Source organism: Hemibagrus wyckioides, linkage group LG11, assembly GCF_019097595.1.
Source record: "Hemibagrus wyckioides isolate EC202008001 linkage group LG11, SWU_Hwy_1.0, whole genome shotgun sequence".
In the NCBI taxonomy this organism is placed as follows: Eukaryota; Metazoa; Chordata; class Actinopteri; order Siluriformes; family Bagridae; genus Hemibagrus; species Hemibagrus wyckioides.
The window spans coordinates 1,407,415-1,423,089 of NC_080720.1; the positions used below are offsets into that span (position 1 = coordinate 1,407,415).

General features: G+C 42.6%; 1 protein-coding gene across 3 annotated transcripts in view; it reads left to right on the forward strand.

Moving 5' to 3' along the window:
* The window catches only part of vdrb (vitamin D receptor b), a 31,122-nt gene extending 16,291 nt beyond the window's left edge, over window positions 1-14,831 (forward strand). For all 3 annotated transcript variants that reach the window (XM_058402387.1, XM_058402386.1, XM_058402388.1), the window contains 8 exons: window positions 3,694-3,838; window positions 5,085-5,215; window positions 8,021-8,205; window positions 8,315-8,414; window positions 8,829-9,009; window positions 9,178-9,329; window positions 9,960-10,076; window positions 10,570-14,831. In XM_058402387.1, coding sequence (XP_058258370.1) covers window positions 3,694-3,838; window positions 5,085-5,215; window positions 8,021-8,205; window positions 8,315-8,414; window positions 8,829-9,009; window positions 9,178-9,329; window positions 9,960-10,076; window positions 10,570-10,820 — 1,262 coding nt within the window. In that variant the 3' untranslated portion in view covers window positions 10,821-14,831. The remainder of the gene's footprint in view (window positions 1-3,693; window positions 3,839-5,084; window positions 5,216-8,020; window positions 8,206-8,314; window positions 8,415-8,828; window positions 9,010-9,177; window positions 9,330-9,959; window positions 10,077-10,569) is intronic.
* Window positions 14,832-15,675: the final 844 nt, after the last annotated feature.

A 15,675-nucleotide genomic window follows, 5' to 3' on the forward strand; every position in this document is an offset into this window, starting at 1 on the left:
TGTGAGTGTGTTTGTGATCGTGAGCGTGTTTGTGATCGTGAGTGTGTTTTGGATTGTGAGCGTGTTTTGGATTGTGAGTGTGTTTGTGATCGTGATCGTGTTTGTGATCGTGAGCGTGTTTTGGATTGTGAGTGTGTTTTGGATTGTGAGCGTGTTTTGGATTGTGAGCGTGTTTTGGATTGTGAGCGTGTTTTGGATTGTGAGTGTGTTTGTGATCGTGAGTGTGTTTGTGATCGTGAGCGTGTTTGTGATCGTGAGTGTGTTTTGGATTGTGAGCGTGTTTGTGATCGTGAGCGTGTTTGTGATCGTGAGCGTGTTTTGGATCGTGAGCGTGTTTGTGATCGTGAGCATGTTTTGGATCGTGAGCATGTTTGTGATCGTGTTTGTGATCGTGAGCGTGTTTGTGATTGTGAGCGTGTTTTGGATCGTGAGCGTGTTTGTGAGCGTGTTTGTGATCGTGAGCGTGTTTTGGATTGTGATCGTTTGTGATCGTGAGCGTGTTTGTGATCGTGAGCGTGTTTTGGATCGTGAGCGTGTTTGTGAGCATGTTTTGGATCATGTTTGTGATCATGATCGTGTTTGTGATCATGATCGTTTGTGATCGTGAGCGTGTTTGTGATCGTGAGCGTGTTTTGGATCGTGAGCGTGTTTGTGAGCATGTTTTGGATCGTGTTTGTGATCATGATCGTGTTTGTGATTGTGAGCGTGTTTTGGATTGTGATCGTGTTTTGGATCGTGAGCGTGTTTTGGATTGTGATTGTGTTTGTGATCGTGATTGTGATCGTGTTTTGGATCGTGAGCGTGTTTTGGATTGTGATTGTGTTTGTGATTGTGTTTGTGATCATGTTTTGGATTGTGAGCGTGTTTTGGATTGTGATTGTGTTTGTGATCGTGTTTGTGATCGTGTTTTGGATCATGAGCATGTTTTGGATCGTGAGCGTGTTTTGGATTGTGAGCGTGTTTTGGATTGTGAGCGTGTTTTGGATTGTGAGCGTGTTTTGGATTGTGAGCGTGTTTGTGATCGTGAGCGTGTTTTGGATTGTGAGCGTGTTTTGGATTGTGAGCGTGTTTGTGATCGTGTTTTGGATCGTGACCATGTTTTGGATTGTGAGGGTGTTTGTGATCGTGTTTTGGATCGTGAGCATGTTTTGGATTGTGAGGGTGTTTGTGATCATGTTTTGGATTGTGAGCGTGTTTTGGATCGTGAGCGTGTTTGTGATCGTGAGCATGTTTGTGATCGTGAGCGTGTTTGTGATCGTGAGCATGTTTGTGATCGTGAGCGTGTTTGTAATCGTGAGCGTGTTTGTGATCGTGAGTGTGTTTGTGATCGTGAGTGTGTTTGTGATCGTGTTTTGGATCGTGAGCGTGTTTTGGATCGTGAGCGTGTTTTGGATTGTGAGCATGTTTGTGATCGTGAGCATGTTTTGGATTGTGATTGTGTTTGTGATCGTGTTTTGGATCGTGAGTGTGTTTGTGATCATGTTTTGGATTGTGATTGTGTTTGTGATCGTGTTTTGGATCGTGAGCGTGTTTTGGATTGTGATTGTGTTTGTGATCGTGTTTTGGATCGTGAGCGTGTTTTGGATTGTGATTGTGTTTGTGATCGTGTTTTGGATCGTGAGCGTGTTTTGGATTGTGAGCGTGTTTTGGATTGTGAGCGTGTTTGTGATCGTGTTTTGGATCGTGAGCGTGTTTTGGATTGTGAGCGTGTTTTGGATTGTGAGCGTGTTTTGGATCGTGTTTTGGATCGTGAGCGTGTTTTGGATTGTGAGCGTGTTTTGGATTGTGAGTATGTTTGTGATTGTGTTTTGGATTGTGAGCGTGTTTTGGATTGTGATTGTGTTTGTGATCGTGTTTTGGATTGTGAGCGTGTTTGTGATTGTGTTTGTGATCATGTTTTGGATTGTGATCGTGTTTTGGATCGTGAGCGTGTTTTGGATTGTGAGCGTGTTTTGGATTGTGATTGTGTTTGTGATTGTGTTTTGGATCGTGAGTGTGTTTGTGATTGTGTTTGTGATCATGTTTTGGATTGTGATCGTGTTTTGGATCGTGAGCGTGTTTTGGATTGTGAGTGTGTTTGTGATCGTGAGCATGTTTTGGATTGTGATTGTGTTTGTGATCGTGTTTTGGATCGTGAGCGTGTTTTGGATTGTGATTGTGTTTGTGATCGTGTTTGTGATCGTGTTTTGGATCGTGAGCGTGTTTTGGATTGTGAGTGTGTTTGTGGTCGTGAGCATGTTTTGGATTGTGAGCGTGTTTGTGGTCGTGAGCATGTTTTGGATCGTGAGCGTGTTTTGGATTGTGAGCGTGTTTGTGGTCGTGAGCATGTTTTGGATTGTGAGCGTGTTTGTGGTCGTGAGCATGTTTTGGATCGTGAGCGTGTTTTGGATTGTGAGCGTGTTTGTGATTGTGTTTGTGATCGTGTTTTGGATCGTGAGCGTGTTTTGGATCGTGAGCGTGTTTTGGATTGTGAGCGTGTTTGTGATTGTGTTTGTGATCATGTTTTGGATTGTGATTGTGTTTGTGATCGTGTTTTGGATCGTGAGCGTGTTTTGGATTGTGAGCGTGTTTTGGATTGTGAGCGTGTTTTGGATTGTGAGCGTCTTTGTGATCGTGTTTTGGATTGTGAGCGTGTTTGTGATTGTGTTTGTGATCATGTTTTGGATTGTGAGCGTGTTTTGGATCGGGAGCGTGTTTTGGATTGTGAGCGTGTTTTGGATTGTGAGCGTGTTTTGGATTGTGAGCGTGTTTGTGATTGTGTTTTGGATCGGGAGCGTGTTTTGGATCGGGAGCGTGTTTTGGATTGTGAGCGTGTTTTGGATTGTAAGCGTGTTTGTGATTGTGTTTTGGATCGGGAGCGTGTTTTGGATCGGGAGCGTGTTTGTGGTTCACTGTTTGACTGTAATAGCGTGGTTTATTATTTAAGAGTTTCTCCAGCGGCTGTTGAAAGTGTGGGTCAATCATTCAGGAGAGCGTATAATCAAGGCAAATGACTTTTTCTCACTCACCGCACTACTGATGGGTGTGGGTGTGTGTCTGTGTGTGTGTGTGTGTGCATGTGTGTGTAGGTGTTTAGCGTTTTTAAAGCTTTTAAAAACAAAATTTATCTGAGTGTGTGTGTGTGTGTGTGTGTGTGTACACATCTAGCAGCACTTCTACAGGAACACCGTTACACTTAAGGCCGTGATTCCGGGAACACATGCCATCTGAGAAATCCACCTCATTCCCTCCACCCCACCCTCTGAAAACAGGAATGCCGTGACATCACTCTCTCCCCACGCCCCGGGAGTGTTTATTTAGGCGTTTGCACGTGGCCAGCCACAGAGTGTTCACAGAGCTGTTTTGTGACATGTTCCTGAGTTTTAGAGCGACGATTATGTAAAAGGTCTCGTGTTTTTTTTCCTTCACTTCACCTGATGTTTTTTCCCGGCGTACAGAGCGCTGTCACGGGGCTTCGCGTATCTGGGTTCAAGTGATTTACGGTTCTATTAAAGTAGTTTTAATTATTCAGCGCAGTGCAAAAGCCACGTCACTTATGATTTGTGGTTGTGTTTTGATTTTGGTTGATGCTGAAGGACGGAGAGATTTCCAGCTGCTCACTCCATTATATACAGTCGATTTCTCCTCCGGCTCCGCCCCCTCAGTCTGCTTCTGTAAACCCACACTCAACTCTCTCTCTCTCTCTCTCTCTAGTGATGGAGTCTACAGTTAGCACATCCACACAGGTGCCTGAGGAATATGACCGGAACGTTCCACGGATCTGCGGTGTGTGTGGAGACAAAGCTACTGGCTTCCACTTTAATGCCATGACCTGTGAAGGCTGCAAGGGCTTCTTCAGGTACACACACACACACACACATACACACACACATGCACATACACACACACACACACACACACACAAAAACACACACACACACACATATACACATATTTACTGGTAATGTAAGATACAGTTACACCCTGAAGGCAAGGTCTGTTTCCCTGCTTCAGGAATCAGATCTGTCTCTTATTAGGGAGAATTTAAACAAAAGTGAGCTTTGGAAGGAAGGTGGAACATGTTGAGGAACCTGTTCAGGAACCAAATAAACCACCTTCAGGAAATCAAGAACTTCAGCCGAAATTCCAGCACAGAAACCAGGAAATGTTTTAGTCCCTGTTCAGGAGTCAGTAGCTTATTGGGCAGAGCTTGCCTGAATGTTGATGTCACTGATTGGCCAGTTGCACTTCCTCTGTGTTAACACTATCAAGTGACAAACCTGAACAGTGTGAAAGTCACAATTTCAGCAACAAGCAACATGCACACCGAGGCTTCCTCAATTCTGTGCCAATTTAGGTATCAAGCTGTGAAACTAAATGATCGGTTCCTATAACGTATTTCCTTAACTAAGGAAAAACTTTACTTCCTTCCTGCAGTTACTTCCTGTTTTCTTTTTGAGCCAGAAGATTTTATCCCCTCATAGACAACTTCTCATTATCTCCGTTCTGATGAAACAGTGAATCTTTTGAGATGGTAGCAGAGATCGCTGGTATGTCCAGTAAGTGTTTCAAGCCAGTAAAGTTAGCTCGCTTTGCTAAAAGAATCCGAACTTGTTAAATGAAATTGTTGTGTATAACCCGTGTAGTTTTCTGTAAGCTGTACAGCACTGTAATGTTATTTATTATGAGCTCAACACTAAAACAAACATGTACAGCTTTCTTTTTTCTTTCTCTAAACACTCCTAAATAACTCTTTATTTCTCGTTTATTTGGTCAGAGATATCACGATCGTGCGAGTTCGGGCGTTCCCGACTGGTTCAACGTAAATGTAAATACTGTCACTCTGACACGGCCCCTGAGCCTACACATGCTGCCTACTGACTGAACAAACAAACAAACAAACAAATGTATAATTATAGAGAGATTAGAGAGAATGTGTAAAGGGTCAGAGCTTCATGTTGTAAGATTTGGGATAGAGAAATCTATAAATAAACCGATTTATGTAACAGTAATAACACATTCACCATGTCTAGCAGTGTAGAAGATACCTCAAAACACTCGTGTGTGTGTGTGTGTGTGTGTGTGTGCGTGTGTGTGTGTGTCAGACGCAGCATGAAGCGCAAGGCCAGCTTTACGTGCCCTTTCAGCGGGAGCTGCTCCATCACTAAAGATAACCGGCGTCACTGCCAGGCCTGCAGACTGAAGCGCTGTCTGGACATTGGCATGATGAAGGAGTGTGAGTGACCACACACCCGGCGCTTCACACCATCCACCGCCATGGTCTCTCGAACACGCTATGCTCGGCATGTGTGTCAGGTCCAGAACCAAGCAGGACGTGTTTACCCTCAGGCTGAGAGGGGGCGGGGCTTCAGGAATGAGGACAGATGTAGTGCAGAGCTGCTGTTAATAAATACTGCGGCCTCCATTTTTCCATAAGATGCATCCTGTTTTCTAACAGCTCGCTCTACAGGGTTAGTCATTTCAGGCGGTTAAAGTTTACCTGGATGAAATTAACCAGCAGTTAAAGGAAATCTGTTGATCTTTAGCATTCTGTCCTGGCAGATTGTAGCCTAAAGGTCATTACTGTAAATTTTGTGGATAAGAATGGTGAGTTTCTGGCCAAAAAAGCTATCTTAAATTATTATTAAATGATATTTTGTGGAAGACTGAGTCAGAGTGGGTGGGTGTGGCAGAGAATCAGCAGGGGTGAGTGGGTGTGGTCAGGGCATGTGGTCAGGGTTTCTGGGATTGGTTGGATGTGGTCAGGGTGTATGGGGTAGCAACTGGTTGTGGTAGGACATTAGGCTTTTCTAGGTGTAGTTAGGTGTGGTTTTTGCATTGAGCGTGGTTCATGGTGTGGTTAAGCATGTGGTGGGGCATGGTCAGGGTGTTGGGTGTGGTCACGGTGTGGTTGGGCATGGGTAACTTAAGTTAAGTAGCCAATTTTTGTCATATACAGTATCTCACACAAGTGAGTACACCCCTCACATTTTTGTAAATATTTTATTATATCTTTTCATGAGACAACACTGAAGAAATGCCCCTCTGCTCCAATGTACAGTAGTGAGTGTCCAGCCTGTATAACAGTGTAAATTTACTGTCCCCTCAAAATAACTCAACACACAGACATTAATGTCTAAACTGTTGGCAACAAAAGTGACTCCACCCCTAAGTGGAAATGTCCAAATTGGGCCCAATTAGCCATTTACCCTCCCCGGTGTCATGTGACTCGTTAGTGTTACAAGGTCTCAGGTGTGAATGGGGAGCAGGTGTGTTAAATTTGGTGTTATCGCTCTCACACTCTCTCATACTGGTCACTGGAAGTTCAACATGGCACCTCATGGCAAAGAACTCTCTGAGGATCTGAAAAAAAGAATTGTTGCTCTACATAAAGATGGCCTAGGCTATAAGAAGATTGCCAAGACCCTGAAACTGAGCTGCAGCACTGTGGGCAAGACCATACAGCGGTTTTACAGGACAGGTTCCACTCAGAACAGGCCTCACCATGGTCCACCAAAGAAGTTGAGTGCATGTGCTCAGTGTCTTATCCGGAGGTCGTCTTTGGGAAATAGATGTATGAGTGCTGCCAGCATTGCTGCAGAGGTTGAAGGGGTGGGGGGTCAGCCGGTCAGTGCTCAGACCATACACCACACACTGCATCAAATTGGTCTGCATGGCTGTCGTCCCAGAAGGAAGCCTCTACTAAAGAAGATGCACAAGAAAACCTGCATACAGTTTGCTGAAGATAAGCAGACTAAGGACATGGCCAGAACCATGTCCTGTGGTCCGATAAGACCAAGATAAACTTATTTGGTGGTGTTAAGCGTGTGTGGTGGCAACCAGGTGAGGAGTACAAAGACAAGTGTGTCTTGCCTACAGTCAAGCATGGTGGTGGGAGTGTCATGGTCTGGGCCTGCATGAGTGCAGCTGGCACTGGGGAGCTACAGTTCATTGAGGGAACCATGAATGCCAACATGTACTGTGACATACTGAAGCAGAGCATGATCCCCTCCCTTCTGAGACTGAGCCGCAGGTCAGTATTCCAACATGATAATGACCCCAAACACACTTCCAAGACCACCACTGCCTTGATGATGGACTGGCCAAGCATGTCTCCAGACCTAAATCCTATTGAGCATCTGTGGGGCATCCTAAAACGGAAGGTGGGGGAGCACAAGGTCTCTAACATCCACCAGCTCTGTGATGTCACATGGAGGAGTGGAAGAGGACTCCAGTGGCAACCTCTGAAGCTCTGGTGAACTCCATGCCCAAGAGGGTTAAGGCAGTGCTGGAAAATAATGGTGGCCACACAAAATATTGACACTTTAGGCCCAATTTGGACATTTCCACTTAGGGGTGTAGTCACTTTTGTTGCCAACAGTTTAGACATTAATGTCTGTGTGTTGAGTTATTTTGAGGGGACAGTAAATTTACACTGTTATACAGGCTGGACACTCACTACTGTACATTGGAGCAGAGGGTCATTTCTTCAGTGTTGTCACATGAAAAGTTATAATAAAATATTTACAAAAATGTGAGGGGTGTACTCACTTGTGTGAGATACTGTACATTAACACCACCCGTCATGGTGTGTTTGGGCGTGGTCAGGGTGTTGGCTGTAGTCATGGTATGGTTGGGTATGGTCAGAGTGTTGGGTCTGGTCATGGTGTGTTTGGGCATGGTCAGGGTGTAGGGTGTGGTGGTCAAAGTGTGGTTGGGCGTAGTCAGGGTATTGGCTGTGATCATGGTGTAGTTGGGCGTGGTCAAGGTTTTGGGTGTAGTCATGGTGTGGCTGGGCATGGTCATGATATGATTGGGTGTGGTCATGGTATGGTTGGGTATGGTTAGGGTGTGGCTGGGCATGGTCAGGGTGTTGGGTGTGGTCATGGTGTGGTTGGGTGTGGTCATGGTGTGGTTGGGTGTGGTCATGGTGTAGTTGGGCGAGGTCAGAGAGTTCACTGATGGTTTGTCTGTACTGTTTTTGAAGTTTTGTCTCCTGTCTACTTTTCTGTGTTCTAATCCGGCTTTTTACATGTGACAGTTATCCTGACCGATGAGGAGGTGCAGAGGAAGAAAGATCTGATCCAGAAGAGGAAGGATGATGAGGCGAAGAAGGAAGCGCAGAAGCCCCGCCTCTCTGAGGAGCAGAGTACGGTCATCTCCACACTGGTGGAGGCGCATCACAAAACCTACGACGACTCGTACTCCGATTTCTCCCGCTTCAGAGTAAATCCTCCATTCTCCTGCTGCTCTGTCTGATGTCTGCTACAGCTTCATCTGCTTCTTTCAGTCCTTCTGCTAAATGTGTGTGTGTGTGTGTGTGTGTGTGTTGCAGCCTCCAGTGAGAGAGGGTCCTGTTACACGCAGTGCCAGTCGAGCTGCGTCTCTACACTCACTGTCCGATGCGTCTTCCGATTCCTTTCGCCACTCGCCTGGTAACACACAAACACAAACACACTCATTCACACACAAACACACTCATTCACACACACACACACAAACACACTCATTCACACAAACACACACACACACCACACAAAAACACCATCTATTCTGTGTTTGTCTCTTTCAGTTGATTAGGTAAAGTACGTCTAATGTAGTGAGTGAGATTTACTCTAAAACAGTCCCCCCCCCCCCCACACACACACTGTTTGTTCCAATCAGTCCACAGCACTGATAAGTTGTTGTAGGAGAACTTCGTCTTAGAGTTTTAGTGTTAATATTGTTTTGTTGTTGTTGTTGTTGTTTTCCTATTAGGAAGTAGGAAGTTGAAGCTTTAACATTTAATCATTTTACATCTTGTAACATTCAGGCTACTGAACTCTCTCTCTCTCTCTCTCTCTCTGCAGAGTCAGGTGACGGTAAGCTCAATCTGAGCAGTATGCTGATGATGTATCAGGAACAGGGTTCTAGTCCTGACTCTAAGGAGGACGATGGTTCTCGCTTGTCCATGCTGCCTCACCTGGCCGATCTGGTCAGTTACAGCATCCAGAAGGTCATCGGATTTGCCAAGATGATCCCCGGATTCAGGTAGAGTGAGAGAGAGACTCCTCCACAAGCTCACACTTGACAGCTTCCTTCTTCCTTTTATTTTTTATTCAGAATTTTAGTCAAGAGATTTAGTCAATGCACCTCTAACTCAGGTGTCTCTGCTGATGTGTGTGTGTGTGTGTGTGTGTGTGTATGTGTGTGTGACAGAGAGTTAACAGCGGAGGATCAGATTGCTCTGCTGAAGTCCAGTGCCATCGAGGTGATCATGCTGAGGTCTAATCAGTCCTTCAGTCTGGAGGATATGAGCTGGTGCTGCGGGGGACCCGAGTTCAAGTACTGCGTCAGTGATGTCACTAAAGGTACACACACACACACACACTCTCTCTGTTTCTTATACGCACATACACACACACATATACACATATACTCACACTCTCTCTGTCTCTTACACACACACTCACACATACTCTCTGTCTCACACACACACACACACTCTCTCTCTCTCTCTCTCTCTCTCTCTCTCTCACACACACACACATACTCTCACTTGTAAATAATTTATATTTATATAAAAATATATATAAAATATATAAAAGTATATAACTAATTTTTTATGTTAAGGTAGAGGAAGCTGTTTTGTCATTTAATATTTTTATTCTTTATTTTTGTATTTTACTGGACTATATGTTTTATTTGCAATTATTTGTTTTTATTTTATTTCATATTATATTACATATTTTATATTATTTGTTTTTATTTATTTTATAATTTTTTTTTTACTTTATCTATACTCATCAGCATGTGTGTTATTTATTTTTGGTTTGTTTTTCATTTTTAGTATGAATACATTTTAGTAAGATCTATTTTTTTTTAAGTTTTTATTTTTTATTTTTTATTAAATTAATGTCCAAGTGCTGATTCTCTCAGCTGCAGTTTACTATATAAATGTGTTAAATTTCACCTGTGTGTGTGTGTGTGTGTGTGTGTAGCTGGACACACTCTGGAGCTGCTGGAGCCGCTGGTGAAGTTCCAGGTGGGGTTGAAGAAGCTGAATCTGCATGAGGAGGAACACGTGCTGCTGATGGCCATCTGTCTGCTGTCCCCCGGTGAGTCCGAGCCATTGCCCATCACTCACTACTGCAGAGTCTAATCTCATCTAATCTAGTCTAATCTAAACTAGTCTTGTCTAATCTAATACAATCTAATCTAGTCTCGTCCAATCTAAACTAGTCTCATATAGTCTAATCTAATCTTGTCTAGTCTAATCTAGTCTAGTCTAATACAATCACGTGTTTGTGTGTATGCATGTGCATTTGTGTGTGTATGTGTGCGTGTTTGTGTGTATATGCTTGTGTGTGTGTGTGTGTGTGTGCTTGCATGTGCATTGGTGCGCGCGTGTGTGTAGACGGGTGTGTGCGCGCGTGTGTGTGTTCACATTTTATCTTTTTTTTTTTTGTATTTTCAGAAATTGGTGTCTCTTACCGTCTCTATTTGCATTACCATGACAACGATTGTTTTGTTATTATTTGTGCATTAAGAGTCAGAGACTGAGCTGTGTGTGTGTTTATTGGTGTGTACATGTGTGTGTGTGGGTTGCAGACCGTCCCGGTGTGCAGGATCACGAGCGTGTGGAGGTTCTACAGGAACGTGTCTCCGAGGTCCTCCAGGCGTACATCCGAGTGCACCACCGCGGACGTCTGCATTACGCTAAGATGATCCAGAAGCTGGCGGAGTTGCGCAGCCTGAGTGAGGAACACTCGAAGCAGTACCGCACGCTGTCCTTCCAGCCTGAGCACAGCATGCAGCTCACACCACTCGTCCTCGAGGTGTTCGGAGGACAGGTCACCTAGAGGTCAGAGAGAGCGTGTCGGGCGTGGACGCATGGACAATCACCATGAGACACGCACACACAGAGCCTGGGAGTGACGTGTGTGTGTGTGTGTGTGTGTGTGTGTGTGTGGGTGGGTTCATTCCTTCATGGGTTCTAGATCAGAAGGGTGTCTTTAGCACCATGACAATGTGTAAAGCATTTATTCCAGAAACATTAACCTACAGTATTACACTACATGTGTAGCTCTGTGTGTGTGTGTGTGTGTGTGTGTGTGTGTTATAGCTCTGCTTAGTCCACTACTACTGTCTCTTTTCACCTCCTACCTTTAAAATGTACACGGTCCACAGTCCAGCCACTCGACCAATCACAACACAGCACTTCACCCTCAGGCCCCTCCCCCAACAAGCTCTGATTGGTTGCTGGGAAAAAAATGCACAGAATCAGGTTTGTGCATTATTGTTATTCTTATTATTTATTTAAACAACACATCGGTCTTATTGAAAAACATGTCCAATCTATGTTTTTAAAAAAATTGCTAAATTTTTACTTGGCTAAAATATTTAGAATTTAGATGCATCTGAATATTAATGAGTCGTTTGGGAAGACTGCGTTCAACAACGAGTCGCTAACGGATTCACGTTCACTGTGTGCTTGCTACGTAGCGTATAATAATGAGCAGATATACATCACGTGCAACATCGTACAGACACAAAAAAATGTTAAATATGCTGATTACATGACCATAAAGACAGAGCTTCTACACCAAACAACACACGAGTCATTTAGTCAGATTTAGTCCTTCAGATATCTACATATTATGATAGTTTGTGTTTTTTTTATGATGAATATTAATATTTACAACTATTTTTAACAGGAAGACACTTCTGATGCCTAAAGAATCGATTTCAGCTCTCACTTTGCCTCGGTGAATCAAATGCAATAGAATCAGGATGAAAGAAGACAAAAGATATGTCTTCCGGTTTCCTTTATATATATATTTTTTTCACCTCGCAGTACTTAGACTAGCGAGTGTAGTACCGTCTCTAAGGCTACTACGTTACTGTATTCAGCGCTTCTCCTGTATCAAGCAACGCATGAGTCATTTAGTCAAATTTTGTAAATGACTCTGAGTCATTTAGTCAGATTGACTTTCAAATGTCTGCGTAATAGAAGCATTTATTGTTTTATATTTTAAATTAAAAAATACATATACGTAAGCCATAGTATGAAAACATAATGCAAACAAGGCATAATCAGGATGCTTGAGGAATCAATTTCAAATAACATGAATCAACTCTGAGTAAATGACTCAGAGTTGTTTCATCATATTTCTAGATCATATAAATTTTCTTTCTTTTTCATTATCAAGATGGCTGAGGAATTGCTTTCTAATCATGTTATAACTCAGAATCAAACCTCACTAAATGACTCAGAGTCATTCATCCAGATTTAGCTTCAGATATTACAAATATTATGAGTTTTATTTTCTATGATGTTTTTTTTTACATGATATTGTTTTTCCTAAAGCAGAAAGCCATAGTTGAAAAATACACAATCTATCATTGAGATGCCTAAAGAATGGATTTTTGGTCACTCACTGACTCACTGAATCAAATCAGCAATCAGGTGTCTAGAAAATTTCCATCCCTTATTGAAAAGAAAGCAGAAGATGCCTTTCGGATTTCTTCCTTCTTGTAGAAAGCAAGTGATGTGATGCGGTCTGTGAACTAACTGCTCAGTGCTGAGCGTAAGAGCGTGTATATACGACTATATATCCTTTAACGCTGTATTCTTAGAGCCTACACGTATAATCTTTACCTCTGACCCGGGATGTGTATATAGAACCGAGTTCCTCTTTAAGCCGAATTTAAGGTCTGGTCATCATGGGACCTCTCAGAGGGTTTAAGGTCTAACTGTAGTTTCTTTCTCATGCTGTTGTAGCTAACAGTGATGTGTTAAGCTTTTGGAAGGATGATGTACCGTCATGCTTCATGGCGCATGCTACGTTTCCCTGATCGCTGTGGTTAATTTGCTCGTTAGTGCTGTAGAATCTCTGGACAGACGCAGAGAACATCGCCATGAGGCCACTCCGGAGAGTTCTGCTCAATCTCTCACCACGTGATCTGACGTGTGTGTGTGTGTGTGATTATGATACGTGACAATTTAGAGTCATTTATCTCACATAGAATGGAAGTCTAAGGGCAGATGTTTGGAAAAAAGTTTTTCTACCCTTATTATTATTATATTTTATTTAGTTGTCAATACTATAAACAACTTTTGCTAAAAAAAAATCAAAAACAAACACATTAAAACAGTAAATGAAATTTGGTTGTATAGATTTTTTTGTAAACTTTTGCTCATAAACAAACCTGACAAATAATCTATAAACTGTCATCCCCCCCCATTAAATGTTGCCATGGCAACGATTTATATCAAACCTGTCAAAAAATCATATGTTAGCTAGCTGAATGTTACCATGGGAACTGCCTCTGATGATCACATAGCCATATATGAACTGCCTAACCGTAGCCATGGCAACGCTTCCTAATAATCTACACTCACATTACCATGGGAAAAGCTTTTGACGATGGTCAAATTTCATTTGTTCTTTATAAATCTGTGCTAAAGTTATGAGGATGTCTGGTTTGATTTGAAAACCTAGCTAACTAACTCAACGGTCGCTGCCAGCTATCACACAGCCTTGTCTGATCACCTAGCATTAGATGTCACCATGGTAACAGCCTTTGACAGTGTATGAAACAATCCGATTGCATTACAGCGACTGAATGTAACCCTGGAAACGGCTTGCTGTAACCTGCAGAGCTGTCAGGTCTGTTATTAGCTAGCGCAATGTCAACATTTTATTTATTTTTTTTGCTAAACCCAGTGTTATCCAGCTATATGTAACTATGGAAACATCGTTTATTCATCCAGGACCTACTGATTTAAAAATATTTAATGAAAAATATACCATACTGCATTCACAGGCTAAATGTAAACACAGGAGCAACTTTTGCTAATTCATGAAATATTCACATTTCCGCCAAAACCACAGAAGCTAACGGTGGCATTGTGCCAGATTCCAGTACACCAGTGTTTAAGCGTATCCATGGAAACAAGCTGTGGTGATTTGACGAGCTTGTCAGGTCATGTCGTATTAGCTAGCTGAATGTAACCGTGAGAAGAACCGCTTATGCTAGCTAAACAAACCCACATTGTGTTAGCTAGATAAATGTAACCATGGCAACGCTTCGGGCTAACTTAAGGTGAATGTATTACTTTATATAGCATCTGCCCCTTGACTTTATTATAAAGGAGTTCCATGTGAACGTTTGTTTGTAAAACGACTTTGAAATACACACACACACACACACACACACACACACACACACGTGTGGTGGCGTGAGATTAGATTTGCTGAGTTAAACGCCGGAGTTTCCCTTTAACAGGCTTTAATGGATTTGCTGCTGCTCTCAATGTTAAATGAAGCTACATAACGTTTATTTTCAATGTTTTACGTCTCGTATCGTCAGTGTTCCTAATCCTCTGTTTCTACTTTCTGTCCTGTTTGGTTCCAGAATGTTCCGAGTTAACATGTATACTCGTTTTTGTTTTTGTTTTGTTTTTTTAAAGAGAGATGGAGGTAGCGAGGATTCTTCATAGCCGGCACTTGTGTGTTTATGGATTGTGGATGATTCCTTGTGGTTCCGTGTATGTGTGTGTGTAAGAGGGAATGAGGGCGTGGTCAGTGGTCAGGTCACCGTGGTGACGGCAGGCTGAAGCTGAAGCTGCTCGGTTGTCTAGGCTCAGGGTCGATGGCAGAATGTTTCATCGCTTTTTTATTAGGAAAATATTAAGATAGCTCAGCGCATAAGGAAAACAAAAACTACCTGGAGACTGTGTGTGTGTGTGTGTGTGTGTAGCAGGACTGTTAAGCACTTATCTATTCACTATGTATATTGATATATCTGTCTGGGCGTGGCAGACTCAGTTTAGCCTCTGTGTGTGTGTGTGTGTGTGTGTGTGTGTGTGTGTGTGAAAGATAAAGAGCGATACTTTTAAACCCAGTCCAGAGTTATTTGCAAAATATTATTTAGTCCAGGCACTTAAAAAAATCTAACCGTCAAATTTTGATCCATGAATGTTGGTTTAAATTAATACATTTTTTTATTTTTATTTTATTTTTTTATTTATTCTCCTCATATGTTCACATTTTAGTCACACATTTAATCGTAGGGCTGCACAGATCCTTTTATTACAGGCGTTTTCCTCGAACCGTAGCCTGGATATAAAGATGGCGGACGGTGAGAGAGGCGTTATCTCCCCTCCTTCAGCCTCTGGTGCATTAATGCTGCATTCATTTGCTCCTTGATTGTTGGTGATGTATAAAGTTTTTTTGCGTCTAGAAAGTAGGAGCTGGTTTCTGTTTCGGTATGAATATCTTTATGATGGTCTAATCTCTAAGTCTAATCAGATCTGTAGCCTCATCAGCAACGATTTAAGGATGTTCTTTAAAAAATGAACAAATATCGGATTTTACACACTGAAACTTTCTTTTTGGGGGGGGGTCCAAGTAAAACTCTGATCTTAAATTTCTTAAAGTCCTAAAGTCGGAAACTTGTCTTTCCGGTAAATCTTGATTCTTGAGCACAGCATTATTCACGTGTTCCTCCTTTACCTTTAAACAGATTGACCAATCACAGCGCACGATTCAGACACCGAGCACTCTCATTGGTCCAGACAGACACACTGTCTGAGCGTTGGATCTGATTATGGTGTGTGATAAACACTCAGAAACAGGAGAAGGGAACGTTACGGAATGATGTTTGATCTGGGAATCTGTACGTAGGAATTATTTATATGGAATTGTATCG